Raw genomic sequence first — 17488 nt, forward strand, 5'->3', positions numbered from 1 at the left:
GGTTGAAGGCTTCTCCCAGGGGTCTGCTCCTTCTCCCAGGATTCTCCTGAACTTCTGGCCTGCCATGTGGATAGCCATAATGGGCTCCAGAGGCCAAAGAAGGGCTCAGGCAAATAAATGCTACTGCTGGCAGTTACAAGTTGCACCGGTGTGCTCTGAAGGGGGAGGCGGTCCTGACAAAATCCAAGGGTAGGCATGAGGTCTGGAATCACTTCCTCTTCCTCTTCCCCAGGCATTCAGCTCTCCACTCAGCCAGGCCTGGGCCTCCTGAGCCCTGCCAAGCCCTCCTCTTAGCCCAGCACCACTGCCCCAAACTTATCCTGAACTTCTGAAGTCACAGTCTTTTTTTGAGACGGAGTCTCGCTCTGTCACCCAGGCTGGAGTGCAGTGGTGCAATATCGGCTCACTGCAAGCTCCACCTCCTGGGTTCACGCCATTCTCCTGCCTCAGCCTCCTGAGTAGCTGGGACTACAGGTGCCCGCCACCTATGCCTGACTAATTTTTTCTATTTTTTCGTAGAGACGGGGTTTCACCGTGTTAGCCAGGATGGTCTCGATCCCCTGACCTCGTGATTCACCTGCCTCGGCCTCCCAAAGTGCTGGGATTACAGGAGTGAGCCACTGCGCCTGGCCGAAGTCACAGTCTTTAATGAAACAAGAACATCCCCGCACAAGGCCGGGCGCGGTGGCTCACGCTTGTAATCCCAGCACTTTGGGAGGCCGAGGCGGGCGGATCACGAGGTCAAGAGATCGAGACCACGGTGAAACCCCGTCTCTACTAAAAATACAAAAAATTAGCCGGGCGTGGTGGCGGGCGCCTGTAGTCCCAGCTACTGGGAGAGGCTGAGGCAGGAGAATGGCATGAACCCAGGAGGCGGAACTTGCAGTGAGCCGAGATTGCGCCACTGCACTCCAGCCTGGGTGACAGAGCGAGACTCCGTCTCAAAAAAAAAAAAAAAAAAAAAAAAAAAAAGAATATCCCCTCACCTTACCCCACACGAAGGCTGAGTTATTAAAAGAAGTTCTTTTCTCAGAGGCGTTATGGGTCCTGTAAATCACTGTTGCTCTTACCAAGTGGTTACGGGAAGATACAAGCAGCTCTTACAGTGAACCAGCCTCTTGTTTTGTACATTACAAATAAAACCAAGGACATTGAATAGTCAGCTCGTGCCAAATAGTAAGTATATTCCTAGATCTCTAGTAATAGTCACACACAGTAAACACAGAAAAGAGCAGAGGGTTTCACTCTCTCAAATATACTTGAAACAAACAAAACCAATAAACCACTTAACACTATTTTAATAAAAATGAGACCAAGAATTATAGAATATAGCCCCCTTATTCATGGGGTAAACATTCCAAGATTCCCAGTGGATGCCCAAAACTGTGGATAGTACCAAACCCTATACAGGCTATACATGAATTTCTTTTTCCCTCTTCACAACTTCATGGATAGAAGATTCGTTCTTATTACAGATCTTAGCAGCCTCAGCTTACGATTTTTCCCTTCTTCCTTATTAAATCAAGAACTTTCACCTTTTCACATAAAGGGAGTATTTTATAACTTCTAGCTGGCATATGCTAATTGCCAGCATTGCTACTCTTGCAGCTTTGGGGCTACTATAAGTAAAATAAAGGTTAGTCGAACACAAGCACTGCAATACCTTGACGGGAGCTCTGACAACTGAGGTGGCTACTGAGTGACTGAGGAGAAGGTACTGCATGGATATGCTGAACAAAGGGAGGATTCACATCCTGAATGGACAGAGTAGAGTGGTGCAAGATTTCAACAGCAACTGCAAAAAATGAAACCTTGGATAAAGTGAGACTACTGTAACATCACATACAGGCCTACGAAAGAGGTTTTGAGAGCCTCACATCAGTATTCCTGACACTGCAAACAATGCCTTTTTAACACCAATATTATTCTCTGAAAAGGCCCTACTTGAGTTAAAAACTCACCACACTCACAGTTCCTTATGGTACTAATCACAGTGGCAGAAGGGAACAAACAGCAATTCAACACAGTGCCAGGCACATGACAGTCACTCCTAGTTTAATTGTACCAGTTGTATGTCATCATACTTGAATTACAAATGAACCAAGTAAGCCTGAAATACCAAGTACAGCTGAAGATATGCTCAAATGCAATAAAAATGCTAAGTGTGTAGGCAGGCTAAGCTAGGAATTGCTTCCCAAGTTCCAGCACACTGAGCCATAGAGTAAAAATGTATATTTAGGATATGTAAAAAGAAGTACAACCAAGCTCCAACTTCAGTTTGTGGCCCCAAATTAAATTCTAAGTTGCTTGAACTTACTCTGCACTTCTACATAGAAACTTTTCTAAATGGTGGCTAGGGTCTTAAGCCAACTCCAACAACCCATTTAACCCATATGTGGATAAATGGTAGCATTTATTGTAGGATTGCTAGCTAAAGTTCAGGGCTCCAAGGTGTTATGCTGCATTATCTGCTCCTCTTGAATTAAATGTCTCCCTGGGTGATCTCAGCCACCTTCACTGGTTTAACCATCCATTACTCACCAATGACTCCAAGGTCTGTACCTCATCACCTGTTAAAAGCTCCAAATCTGTATTATGTAACATTTCACTGTTGATTGGACATTTTGACCTGGAATACCCACCCACTTCAACAAGCTCCAAACTCAATTCCTTATATCCTGCTCTTCCCTCACTTTCTTGTACTTGCTCCTTTTCCTATTCACTTGTCCACCGTGCTTAGAATCTTGTGGTTATCTCATACGTCACCAATTACATGACACTGTGTATTTGAGGATGCTGTTTCTCTGCCTACAGTCATCCTCTCCACCACCTTAGAGCCAGAAAAACTCTTTATTCAAGACCCAGCTCAAATGTTATCTCCCCTCTGAAGACTGTCTGACCCCCTTGACTGCCACAATCCCAGAACAAGCAAAGTCAGTATTCCCAAATCTGCTCTTTTAAAAGTGCTCCCATAACATATGATTCATTCTCTGATACTATACTTTCCTTCTTGGGGTCTCATGATTTGCTACATGTGTATTTCCTATGAAACTGTCAGCATTACCAGGCCAGGAACTACTGTCTTCCTAATGTTGTCTCCTACCGCCTAGTACTAAGACAGGGAAAACAGGCAGTACTGAGGTCGAGATACTGGCTCTGGAATCAGACAACCCAGGATGCAGGTCTTTCTGTCTCGAAATACTCTTTTATCTGTCTAGTAAGTTCCTGGGACATATCTAATTTTATTTTATTTTTCCATAAGCTATTGGGGTACAGGTGGTATTTCGTTACATGAGTAAATTCTTTAGTGGTGATATGTGAGATTTTGGTGCACCCATCACCCGAGCATTATACACTGCACCGTATTTGTAGTCTTTTATCCCTCACCCCCCTCCCACTCTTCCCCCCAAGTTCCCAAAGTCCATTGTATCATTCTTATGCCTTTGCATCCTCATAGCTTAGCTCCCACATATCAGTGAGAACATACGATGTTTGGTTTTCCATTCCTGAGTTACTTCACTTAGAATAATAGTCTCCAATCTCATCCAGGTCACTGCAAATGCTGTTAATTCATTCCTTTTTATGGCTGAGTGGTATTCCATGGCGCATATATATATATCACAGCTTCTTTATCCACTTGTTGATTGATGGGCATTTGGATTGGTTCCACGATTTTGCAATTGTGAATTGCACTACTATAAACATGCATGTGCAAGTATCTTTTTCGAATAATGACTTCTTTTCCTCTGGGTAGATACCCAGTAGTGGAATTGCTGGATCAAACGGTAGTTCTATTTTTAGTTCTTTAAGGAATCTCCACACTGTTTTCCATAGTGGCTGTATTAGTTTACATTCCCACCAGCAGTGTAGAAGTGTTCCCTGATCACTGCATCTATGCCAACATCTACTGTTTTTTTATTTTTTGATTATGGCCATTCTCGCAGGAGTAACATGGTATTGCATTGCAGTTTTGATGCATTTCCCTGATGATTAGTGATGGTGAACATTTTTTTCGTATGTTTCTTGGCCATTTGTATATCTTCTTTTGAGAACAGTCCATTCAGGTCCTTAGCCCACTTTTTGATGGGATTGTATTTTTTCTTACTGACATGAGTTCATTGTAGATTCTGGATATTAGTCCTTTGTCAGATGTATAGATTGTGAAGATTTTCTCCCACTCTGTGGGTTGTCTGTTTACTCTGCTGACCGTTCCTTTTGCCATGCAAAAGCTCTTTAGTTTAATTAGGTCCCAGCTATTTATCTTTGTTTTTATTGCATTTGTTTTTGGGTTCTTGGTCATGAAACCCTTGCCTAAGCCAATGTCTAGAAGGGTTTTTCCAATGTTATCTTCTATAATTAGTCCTTTCCCCACTTTATGTTTTTGTTTGCTTTGTTGAAGACCAATTGGCTGTTTAAGTATTTGGGTTTATTTCTGGGTTCTCTATTCTGTTCCATTGGTCTACGTGCCTATTTTTATACCAGTACCACGCTGTTTTGGTGACTATGGCCTTATACTATTGTTTGAAGTGAGGTAGTGTGATGCCTCCAGATTTTTTTTTTTTTTTTTTTTTTTGCTTAGTCTTGCTTTGGCTATGCGGGCTCTTTTTTGGTTCTATATGAATTTTAGAATTTTTTTTTCTAACTATGAAGAATGATGGTGGTACTTTGATGGTGATTGTATTGAATTTCTAGATTGCTTTTGGCAGTATGGTCATTTTCACAATATTGATTCCACCCATCCATGAGCATGGGATGTGTTTCCATTTGTTTGTGTCATCTATGATTTCTTTCAGCAGTTTTGTAGTTTTCCTTGTAGAGGACTTTCAACTCCTTTGTTAGGTACATTCCTAAGTATTTTACTTTATTTTTTTTGCAGCTGTTTTAAAAGGGGTTGAGCTCTTGATTTGATTCTCTGCTTGGTCGCTGTTGATGCATAGAAGAGCTACCTATTTGTGTACATTCATCCTGTATCTTGAAACTTTGCTGAATTATTTTACCAGTTCTAGTAGCTTTCTGGGGGAGCCCTTAGGGTTTGGAAATTAAATAACCTGCTCCTGAATGAGCTATGGGTCAAAAACAAAAACAAGATGGAAATTAAAAAATTCTTTGAACTGAAAGACAATAATGACCCAACCTATCAAAACCTCTGGGATACAGCTAAGGTGGTGCTAAGAGGATAGTTCATTGCCCTAAATGCCTACATCAAAAATTCTGAAAGAGCACAAACAGACAATCTAAGGTCACAACTCAAGGAACTAGAGAACTAGAACAAACCAAACCCAAACCCAGCAGAAGAAAGGAAATAACCAAGATCAGAGCAGAACTAAATGAAATTGAAACAAACAAAAAATACAAAAGATAAATGAAACAAAAAGCTGGTTCTTTCAAAAGATAAATAAAATTGATAGGCCATTAGCAAGATTAACCAAGAAAAGAAGAGGGAAAATCTAAATAACCTCACTAAGAAACAAAACAGGAGATCTTACAACTGACACCACCAAAATACAAAAGATCACTCAAGACTACCATGAACACCTTTATGCACATAAACTAGAAAACCTAGAAGAGATGGATACATTCCTGGAAAAATACAACCCTCCTAGCTTAAATCAGGAAGAATTAGATACCCTGAACAGAAGGAGCGAGATTGAAATGGTAATTAAAAAAAAAAAAGTCCAGAACCAGACGGATTCACAGCAGAATTCTACCAGGCATTCAAAGAAGGATCAGTACCAATTCTTTTGACACTATTCCACAAGATAGAGAAAGAAGGAACCCTCTCTAATTCATCCTATGAAGCCAGCATCATCCTAATACCAAAATCAGGAAAGGATACAACCAAAAAAGAAAACTACAGACAAATATCCTTGATGAACATAGATGCTAAAATCCTTAACAAAACACTAGCTAAGTGAATCCAACAACATATCAAAAAGATAATCCACCATGATCAAGTGGGTTTCATACCAGGGATGCAGGGATGGTTTAACATACGCAAGTCAATAAATGTGATATACCAGATAAACAGAATTAAAAACAAAAATCACATGACCGTTTCAATAGATGCAGAAAAAGCATTCGACAAAATCCAGCTTCCCTTTATGATTAAAACGTTCAGCAAAATCGGCATACAAGGGACATACGTTAATGTAATAAAAGCCATCTATGACAAACGCACAGCCAACATAATACTGAATGGGGAAAAGTTGAAAGCATTCTGAGAACGGGAACAAGACAGGGATGCCCACTCTCACCACTCCTCTTCAACATAGTGCCAGAAGTCCTAACCAGAGCAATCAGACAAAAGAGAAAGAGCATCCAAATCAGTAAAGAGGAAGTCAAACTGTCCTTGTTTGCTGATAAGATCGTTTACCTTGGACATATCTAATTTAAAATATCAATATCCATCTTGTATATGCAATAAAACTTACCTTCTGTAAAAGTAACAATTTTCTGGTTCTGTTGCTGGATAAACACTTAAAATGAGAATTTTTTTTTTAAATTATACTTTAAGTTCTAGGGTACATGTGCACAACATGCAGGTTCGTTACATAGGTATACACGTACCATGTTGGTTTGCTGCACCCATTAACTCGTCATTTACATTAGGTATTTCTCCTAATGCTATCCCTTCCCCTCCACCCCACGAAGGCCTCGGGGTGTGATGTTCCCCGCCCTGTGTCCAAGTGTTCTCATAAAATGAGAATTTCTTCATTAGCTCTCAGAGGAGGCAAAAGAAGATACAGTTCCTCTAATGAGTAGAGCTGTGCAATTAATGTTGCAAGGGGATTTTCTATAATTCTATAGGTTGAGTCACATTTCTTAACATCAGCTCTCATTCTATGCTCTTAATTGCCATTGGGCTATTTTTTACTAATTCGTTTTCATTTCTGTTGTGTGCTTTGTTTTGAATCAGATCCTCAGAACGAGAAAGAGGATAATTAGCCATATTTAAGCTATTTTATTAATATTGCATCTTACAGAGGGAGAATGATGATTAAAGTGTTTTTTAAAAAATAGCAATACCAAGTAAAAAAATTGTTAAGGATATTTCTAGAAAGCATCACAGGATCAGCAACTCATTTTCACAGGATGTAAGCAACAGCTATCATTGATCTTAGGCTCTTTTGAAAATGCTTTAATAGGATTTTTTTTATTTCTTTGAATTACCACTTGAGGCCATTAATTTTGAGCATCAGAAAAAGAAGTCTTTTTTCATATTAATTTTACACTGACTTCTATTTCATAAAGTTCATGCTATGATAAATTCTAGCAATTACAGTTGAAGATGCTACTTGCAGCCTGCTAATCACATCATAAGCATCATTGCATCTAATCACAAAACACACAAGGTAGGCATTTTTATCTACTGAATGGGGAAGCAGATATTCCGAGACTGACTTGTATAAGTTACACAGCTAAAAGGATTGGAAGATTGAAGCCCAGGTCTGACTGATGAACAATCTTATCATTAGCTTCTGGGTGAAGAGTACTGTTAAAGCCTAAAACCAAATGGAAGAAACCTTTTACTGTGAAGTTCACAAAATCAAATAAATGACTAGGTATTGGGTAGGGTGCAGTGAAGAAGGTGCTCTGATGTTGCTGGTGGGAGTATAAATGGATATATCCTTTCTGCAATGGAATCTGGTAAAACTGTCATAAGCCTTAAAATATTTTCATCTCCTTTACCTGAAATTCTATTTTTTACTCTATCCTAGCCTACGGATATAATTTTTAAAATGTGGTCAAAGATTTATGTACAACTGACAGTATATTTTATTTAAAAAGAGTCCTTGTTGTTTATTGTATATATGCATGTACATATATATATGCAGATTAAATAACACAATGTCTGGAATTTGCTTCAAAATCATCTGGACCAGAGGAAGAGAAATGGATCGAAGCAGGATGATGGATACATGTAGGTTTCTCACACCCTATCTCCACATAAAAAGTATAAAAATATTATGTAAAAAGATGACTCCATCAAGCATTATTTATTATAGTGAAAAATATATTATGCTGTAGTATTCCATGACTCAAAACATTATGCAACCATTAAAAGAAATGTTTTTGAGAAAAATTCAGTAACTCAGAAAATGCTTTCAGAATTACACAAGCAGGACACAAACTGATACAATTTCACTTCAATTATGTGAAGAGTTAAAGGGCGCACAGTGAAATGTTAATAGCAGGATTATGGTATCCTTTTTCTTCATATTCTTTTGCATTCTTCACAAGTACTATTTATACTCGGAAAAAACTCAGCAGTTTACAGAGGATAACAGTCCATCTTTATCTGTAATAGGTTCCTAATTATTGCCACTGTCACAGATGGGTCACTGGTCTGATCAGCCAACTGAACCAATCTGACTAGGGTGGCAATTTTGGGTAAGGAGGTGTTTGGAAATCAAGTCGTTGGCTTCATAACTTAAGACTCTTAATGCCTCTACTGCGTAACACAGTCATTTGTGTTTACGAGAGATATTTCCATTGCCAAGGAGTGAGGGCGAAATTAACAGCTCTGCTTTATTTCTGTGAGTGCTTTGGAATTTTTTTCTTTTAACAAAATCTATTTATGTCTTCACATAGTCATGCATTCAGTATTTACTAAGAGCCTGCTCTGTGCCAGGCACCATGCTAGGCTTGGTTTAGAGACAAAAACAGCAAGGGGCCTTCCCTTAAGGAAACTCAATTCAATGGGAAAGGCAGTGTTGAGAGTTATGGCATCACATAATAAAAGGTTGTGGAAGAGGTGAATTCAGGATGAACCCACGCTGGGAGTCCACAGCCTGCCAGAAGGCACTTGCGGTTAAGAATCGTTATTTAGGGGCCGGGCACGGTGGCTCAAGCCTGTAATCCCAGCACTTTCGGAGGCTGGGGCAGGCGGATCACGAGATCAGGAAATCGAGACCATCCTGGCTAACACGGTGAAACCCCATCTCTACTAAAAATACAAAAATTAGCCAGGCGTAGTGGCGGGCGCCTGTAGTCCCAGCTGCTGGGGAAGCTGAGGCAGGAGAATGGCGTGAACCCGGGAGGCGGAGCTTGCAGTGAGCGGAAATTGCGCCACTGCACTCCAGCCTGGGCGACAGAGCCAGACTTCGTCTCACAAAAAAAAAAAAAAAAAAAAAAAAAAAAAATTATTTAAGGAATTAAACTTTTAAGTATAGCATAAATGGCATGGTCTGAGCATGGTGGCTCATGCCTGTAATCCCAGCACTTTGAGAGGTCGAGGTGGGTGGATCACCTGAGGTTGGGAGTTCGAGACCAGCCTGGCCAACACAGTGAAAACCCGTCTCTACTAAAAATAGGAAAAAAATAGCTGGGTGTGATGGCTCATGCCTGTAATCCCAGCTACTTGGGAGGCTGAGGCAGGAGAATCACTTGAATCTGGGAGAGATGGAGGTTGCAGTGAGCCAAGATCACATCACTGCACTCCAGCCTGGACAACAAAGCAAGACTCTCTCGAATTTCAAAAAAAAAAAAAGGGCATGGTAATTTTCTTCAAATAATTTCGATTTTTATCACTCTGCCCTTAATTTCAGCCTTTTATAATATTGTATGATTTTGTTGAATAGTCTAACTGGTGGGTCAAGAACGGACTTTCACCTTCAGATCCTACATGTTCCTTCGCTGTGTACAGACTTTTTCCCTGAGATGTATGATCATCACAACCTTCCCTGTCCCACTGCCTGCAAGCTGTGTCTTCAACTGTAATTGCTAGAATTTGTCTTTATCATAGCATGAACCTTATGAAACACAAGGCAGTTAGAGCCAGTATGAAAAAAACACAACTTTTCTTTCTCTGGTGCTCAAAAATAATGGCCTCAAATAGCAATTAAAAAAATCTTATTAGAAGGATTTTTTAAAAGCATGTAAGATCAATGATAGCTATTGCTCGCATCCTGTGAAAATGAGTTGCTGATCTGGTGATGTTTTCTAGAAATATCCTTAAAGACATTTTTACATGGTATTGCTGTTAAAACAAAAACAATCCACTTTAAAAATTATTTCCCCCTCTGTAAGATGCAATATTAATCAATGGCTTAAATTAACAGATAATTATTTTCTTTCATGTTGTGAGGATCTGATTTGAAACAAAGCACACAGCAGAAACAAAATAGAAAAAAACAGCCAAATAGCAATTAAGAGCACAGAAATCAATTCCCAGCTGGACTGTGGAGTTGAATTGGAAAGGCAAAACATAAAGTTCTGAAGATAACACAGAAGAAGTTACACGACCTTAGGGTAAGCAATGGTTTTCTTGAACAGAACACAAAAACGTTACACCTTAATCAATGTAAGCTGGACTTCATAAAGTCCAATTATGCAATTATAAAAATAAAAAAGTTATGTTCCTTAAAGACCCTCTGTTCAATTAGACACCATTTATACAACAAAAACCAAGTCCAGATGCAAAACCAGATAAATTTGACTACATTAAAAACAAACTGCTGCACTGCAAAAAAATCACCATAAGCAAAATAAAAATACAAATAAGAAGTTGGGAAAACATTTTACAGCATATTCTAGACAAAAGGGTTAATATCTAATATTTAAAAAATATTTTTTATATTGAGTGAAGAAAAAGGGGACCAGACATTCTAGAAAAATGAGTAAGATACACAAACAAGCAATTCACCAAAAATGGATGTAAAAATGTACCTTAAGCATATTTTTACAAATCCAACTTAATTCATAAGAGAAATGCAAATTATAATTACACTAAGATGCCATTTCTTGTCCATCAGTTTGGCAAATAATCAAAAATTTGACAATACATTCTTCTGATGGTGAGGCTATAGAGAAATAGGTAGTCCACACATTGTTGGTGGGAATACAACTTTTATAAAAGGAACTTGGCAACACCTAACAAAACTACATGTACATTTACTCTTTTACCGAATAATCACACTTCCAGGAATTTACTCTGAAGATAACACTTCTAAAAATTTTAAAATACTAGCATTAGTATTGCAGTATTAAAAATACTAGTATTAGCACTGCAGTATTATTTGTAATTGTAAATATCAGAACTACCAAAAGGCACAAGTATAGGAGGACAGAATAAACTACAGCATTTAAACTCAATGGAGTACCATGAGGCTATAAAAAAGGAAGATCTCCATAAAATGACATGGAGTAGTTTGTAGGACAAAAAACTCCATTTGTTCAGACAAAAAGAGTATATATAGCATAAAACCTTTTAGTAAGAAAATAGGGGACATGAAAAAATGTACAAATCTGCATTATTTTGGTGAAAAGAATAAACAAAAATGAAATTGGTTACCTACAATGGGTGGAGCAAAAAGGGATGAAAGGAATAGGGAAGGGAGTAAGACTTGAGTGTACATTTGAATGACTTAGACTTCAGGAAGCACGTTGATACTCTATATATTCACAAAATAAAACTAAATCCTAGACTAGAGGGAAAAACATGCTATATAAGGAAAGTATTGGAACAAATAACAAAACTGGAAAATGGACTGTAGATTAACAGTATGGTGGTTATAAAAGAGGATATTCTTGTTCCTACGGAACATACAATGAAGTATTAAAGAGTAAAGGAACATGACATTCCAACCTAGTGTCAAAAGATTGAGAAATTGTATGTGTGTGTTCACATTTGATATGAAAATATATGTATATAACATATACATATATGCACATATAGAATTTTTTAATGACAAAATGTCAAAGATTGGTTAATCTGAATAAACGATAAAAAGTTCTCCATTATTCTTGCAACTTTCTGTAAAGTTGATACTATTTCAAGTTTTAAAAATATTATCTGGACTTAAAACTACTAAAAACCTCAGAAATCAGTACTGGAATGATAAACCACTAGAAACTTTCAGGATACCTATGATGGGTTTACTTATTTATCTCGTTGTTTATGGTAAAACACTTTAATGAGTGTAAAATGGATGCCTTCATTTCCAGACTACCCAAGAACCAATGGAAATGCAGTTGGGCCTCTCAGCCTATTAAGCAATGGCCTTTTGCCTCTGGCAAAATGTACTCAAAGTCAGATATACCATGCAATCAGTTCAAATGCACTAACAGGTAGACTGCAGTTACAAACTTCTATGTAGAAAATTCTGATTTTTACATAAAATATAAACATGAAACACTTGGTATTGATATTAAACAGGCACTGTGATCAAGGGTACTTATGCCCTAGTTCTGGGTATTTGTACATGAACCATCTTGACTACACAGTGACTCAGAGGCAGAACATAGTTTGCATGGGCCAACCAGCCTAATATCCATTAAACCTCTTTTGTTAATCAGCCATAATGTGCAACAGCCAGCCAAGAGCCCTTTAAAATCACTTTACCACTTTTAATGTCAAGGCACCACAGATTAAATATCCTTTTATTTGACTCAAACTGAACAATAACATTTAAAACACACAATGGGAAGCAGTGCAGTTATCTCTCAAAATTGACAATGATGGTTTAGTTAAGAGGTTGATAAAGCATATGTGGAAAAATCAGAATGTCAAAATAAGTACCAAGGAGAACATATACTTTGAAAAGGGGGCTAAAACATGTAGCTATACAATCTGGGGTTCTTACTGATTGATGGATTGATTGATTGATTGAGACAGAGTCTTGCTCTGTTGCCCAGGTTGGAGTGCAATGGCACGATATCGGCTGACCGCAACCTCCAACTCCCAGGTTCAAGCAATTCTCCTGCCTCAGTCTCCTGAGTAGTTGGGATTACAGGTGCCCACCACCATGCCTGGCTAATTTTTGTATTTTTGGTAGAGTCGGGGTTTTGCCATGTTGGCCCTGCTGGTCTCGAACTCCTGACCTCAGGTGATCTGCCTGCTTCAGCCTCCCAAAGTGCTAGGATTACAGGCGTGAGCCACCGTGCCCGGCGCTGGGGTTCTAATTCAACAATTTTTCTTGGTAGTCTTGCCAACAGTAGTTGGAGAAACATGTTCCTAATTGTTGATGGGGAGAGGATTACAGGTAGGCATACACATTTTAATACGTATTCAATGTCTGAATTTGAAGAATAAAAATGCATTGCTTTTACCACTTAAAAAAGAGCTAAAATCAGATCCAGTTATTTGACACAGCAAAGACATACAAATGTACATGGCAATAGAAAGTTATATAAGCTGGTTCTTTAGATCAAACTAAAATTCTAGTATTTTCTAACCAAACTAAGTTCAAAAGTACTAAAAGAAAATGAAACAGGCAAATGATGAAATGTGGATCTTTTTCATTCAAGAATATGGAAACTCATTGGACTGAAAAACCCAAATCTTTATTATACCAAACTTCTATAATGATCTTAATGGTAGTTAGCTTTAAAAAAACACAAAATAGGCTGAGTGCGGTGGCTCAGGCCTGTAATCCCAGCACTTTGGGAGGCCGAGGCGGGTGGATCACAAGGTCAGGAGATTGAGACCATCCTGGCTAACACGGTGAAACCCCGTCTCTACTAAAAATACAAAAAAAAAAAAATTAGCCAGGCGTGGTGGCGGGCGCCTGTAGTCCCAGCTAACTGGGAGGCTGAGGCAGGAGAATGGTGTGAGGGAGGCGGAGCTTGCAGTGAGCCGAGATCACACCACTGCACTCCAGCCTGGGCGAGAGTGCGAGACTCCATCTCAAAAACACACACACACACACACATACACACACACACACAAAATACTATGAATTAAATATATGACAGATACAAAAAGGACATCGGATTACTTTGGGTGAAAGTTGCTTTTAAATTCTATATTTCCAAAGAAGATATTTTACATTGAGATACTTTTTTTTTTTGAGACTGAGTTTCACTCTTGTTGCCCAGGCTGCAGTGCAATGGCACAATCTCGGCTCACTGCAACCTCCGCCTCCCGGGTTCAAGCGATTCTCCAGCTTCAGCCTCCTGAGTAGCTATGATTACAGGCACACGCCATCATGCGCAGTTAATTTTTTGTATTTTTAGTAGAGACGAGGTTTCACCATGTTGGTCAGGCTGGTCTCGAACTCCTGATCTCAGGTGATCCCCCTCCTGAGCCTCCCAAAGTGCTGGGATTAAAGGCATGAGCCACTGCGCCCAGCCCATTGAGATACTTTTTTACTCAGATTTTTTCTAAGAATGGATTTTTCTCTTTATGAAAACAAAATATTCCTTTTCTTTATAAACCTTTATATGCAAAATTTATCAAGCTGGTAAATTCCATAACAGGCTGAACCAAATGAAATACCTAATAAAGCAATTTACATGATTAAAAGGCTAATTATGGTATTACTGCATAGGTTTAGTATTAATGCATAATTCTAAGTTTATTGCAACTACACTAACTTCCTAATTTTAGATTTGCAGTTGCAGCCTCCTAACTGCATCTAATGGCAGAAGCACCACCTTGTGGCAAAAGTAGGAGCTTTTGAATTTCAGAAGTCAGGGCTGGTTACCCAGAAAGGAGAAAACAATATAATGGGCGTCCAAGACATTGCGCTATTTCTTGACCTGTAGAGGGGTTCCATCAGTGCTCAATTTATAATTATTTATTCAACCACATGACTTTCCTGTATTTATTGTTATTTCCTACTTTTAAAAGTTTGGGAAAAAAAGTCTTTTACGTACCTGAATTAAAGGTCACATTCCTAAATGCTTGAATTTTCTAAGCACCACTTACATTTTCTAGAATTTCCTAGAACTTCGAGGAATCTTTAACCTTGTAAATGCACTGTTGTATTTTTATGATAGGAAATAAAACACCAGAAAGATAATTATTCTTTGGTAAGTGACAGAAGAATTCCCTACAGATGTTCTCCTCTGAATGTTTTCATTCCTGCTCTCCCAAAGCCTCCAAGAGCAAATGCAGCTGCTTTCAAATCATCTGAAAGACCTCTACATTCCTATACCAACAGGTCTGAAAATTGTTAGAAACAAAAAACAAAACTCCCCTAAAATCAACAGATTTTGCAGGATCAATATAAAATATTAAGGATATACAGCACATTTAACTATGTAACAATATTCAATTAAAAAAAGGTTTCCCTGTCACGTTTTATTTACCATATTTTCAGGGCTTGATACATACTATTCACAAAATGACCTGAATTAGCTGGAGAGATTTTTCACCCTCTGTAACTGCTATGGCATCACTTTCCTTAGAGGTGAACTGAATCACATTTAGTACCTCTTTTCACAGCCAGAGCAATTTTTTTTTTTAAGGAAAAAAGCCTTATTCCTTTTTTCCTAGGAACTTCTCAGGATACTTTAGTGACCATTCCCTCACTATTACTCTCACCCAGACCCACCTAACTGATGCATGAGAAGAGCCACTAGCTGATGTGGCCCACAGCTCAGTCTGAGCCAGCATGGTTTGTGCAGGGGTAGGTAGCATGGCATCATCCAGACACTGCCTCCCCTGGTAGCTTCCATTCCATCATGGACAGCACTGCTCTTCCCTGACTTAACCCTCTGCTTTGTTCAAATACTAGAAATATTAGATTTCAAGTTCAATAAAGATGTGGGCAGATCTGCCTAAGAATATTTCACAGGACAATGCCTTCTACTGAGTTAATGTTACTTGCTCAAATAACCCTTATATGCTCAAGTTAGGTACAGAAAAAATATTTTTAAGAAAGTGAATAGAATGTTATATTGCAAGTTTTGACTTAGGCCTCTTCAAAAGTGCTATATGAGGCAGCCACTAACCAAGTGTCTGTGTCTTATAATTTGACACATTCCAGGTATGATTATTCTAATGGTCATGAGTATCACTGAGTCAAGTATTTGTTTCTACCTATGAAGAAATGTCGGGCCGTTGTACTCTCAAGATCTATAACTTCCTTAGAGAATTTTAAAGTAAAGCTGTCGCATAAGACTAAAAGAAGGAATAATCTCAGGGATCTTTTTACAGAGGATTATAGAGAAGAATGGCATTATTTAACTTAAATCTGAAGATGTCTAATTCTTATTTCTCCCTGAAAACAAGTAAAAAATAGAAACTTAACATGGGCTACTAAGATTTCTGGAATTGCCCATTCAGAAATGTTTCACAGGAACCAAAGTTGAGATAAAGTATTGTTAATGAGAAATCCTGGCACTGACATTCTACATTAAATATATTTCTATACTTTACTGTAAGGTTCAACTGACCACTCTACCTAAAATAAATTCTCCAATATTTTCAAGAATATGTAGTTTAAAACAAATTTTAACCCTTTTCCTCCTAGAAATAGGCACACACATATGTGTGAAAGAGAAGAAAAAGAAAGGGAGAAAGGGAGAGGGGAGAACGGGGCAGGGGGAGAGAGAGAACACCATTAAGGATACAGAATAATAAAGGAAATTACTACCACTTAATGGGAACATAATCTTTTGAAATCTTTGCTACAACTGGAATAAAAAACTCAGTAATTCTGACAGGTTATTCTACTCTTTTAAATAAAAACATATGTTCAAACGATTAGGTACTTCTAATCATTTAGTCTTATAAGAAGCATTAGAAAAAAACATACATAGTAACAAACAGTGAATTTAGGCACAGGTTCACATAAATTGTTTTACTTTCAGGAAACCCAGAACCTCTAGGAAATTACTAAAATTATGAAGAAGTTAAATTTTATAAGCTCTTTCCCTCAACTTTGGCTAAATGTAACCATATTAAAATACTGACATAGTTTTTGATCATGAAGTAGAAATGTAAAATGGTAGCTTTATTTTAATCTTTACTCAAGAATGATATTGAAACAAAGCTCTTACTGTAACAACCAGGTTAAAAAAACAAGGTGAATCAATGCTACTGTACATGTCTGTGAGCTAGAAATTTCCTACTTATGGAGTCATGCTCAGGAAATAATACTTAAAATCTTAAACTCTGAGCTTGTAACGCTTTCATTTTTCCTGTATCTTGCATGTTTCTTAGTGCCATTAAATATATTATCTTCTATTTCTTCTTAAAGAACTAGTGTTCATAAAAGGATCATCATCGTCATCCTGAAATGAGATACAAATATTGTATTAGTGATTGTTCCATGCTTCACTGAAAAAAGACAGAAGTTCTTACAGGCAAAACAATACCAGTGAGAGTCATTTCACATGGGGTAGACTTTATTTTTCTATTTCCTTTATAACTGCGAAATATATAAGTACAATTAAATTTTTAATGAGCATTAAAATGAAAATTTATCCTGCTGTGTGTGCATGTATCTACAATATAAACCACACACATTTGCCTCACTAACCTTAATAAAGACAAATGAAGTATAGGTAAGCCAGAAAAATAATTCCTCAAGTCATTTTATATTTGGTTTTTGAATATATTTTCTCATTTACATTTTATTACAGTTGTATCTACTCTTCTGGAAATTCACAGCGAAAAAAATAACGAAGCCACATGGAGATCTAACTCAGAAACAGCTGTAATTTTTATTTCCCATTACCCATTTAATGCTAGAAATAGCTAGCTACTCTCACACTCATGCAAAAAACAACCTAGCAAAGCAAGCTTTCAAATAGTTTT

At 37.9% G+C, this 17488-nt stretch overlaps 1 protein-coding gene across 6 annotated transcripts in view; it reads right to left on the reverse strand.

Annotated features, from left to right (window-relative positions):
* Nucleotides 1-16661: 16661 nt before the first annotated feature.
* The window catches only part of MRE11 (MRE11 homolog, double strand break repair nuclease), a 111172-nt gene continuing 110345 nt past the window's right edge, over nt 16662-17488 (reverse strand). For all 6 annotated transcript variants that reach the window (XM_055283298.2, XM_055283296.2, XM_055283300.2 and 3 more), the window contains one exon: nt 16662-16962. In XM_055283298.2, coding sequence (XP_055139273.1) covers nt 16906-16962 — 57 coding nt within the window. In that variant the 3' untranslated portion in view covers nt 16662-16905. The remainder of the gene's footprint in view (nt 16963-17488) is intronic.

This window comes from Symphalangus syndactylus, chromosome 6 (assembly GCF_028878055.3).
Source record: "Symphalangus syndactylus isolate Jambi chromosome 6, NHGRI_mSymSyn1-v2.1_pri, whole genome shotgun sequence".
Lineage (NCBI taxonomy): Eukaryota > Metazoa > Chordata > Mammalia > Primates > Hylobatidae > Symphalangus > Symphalangus syndactylus.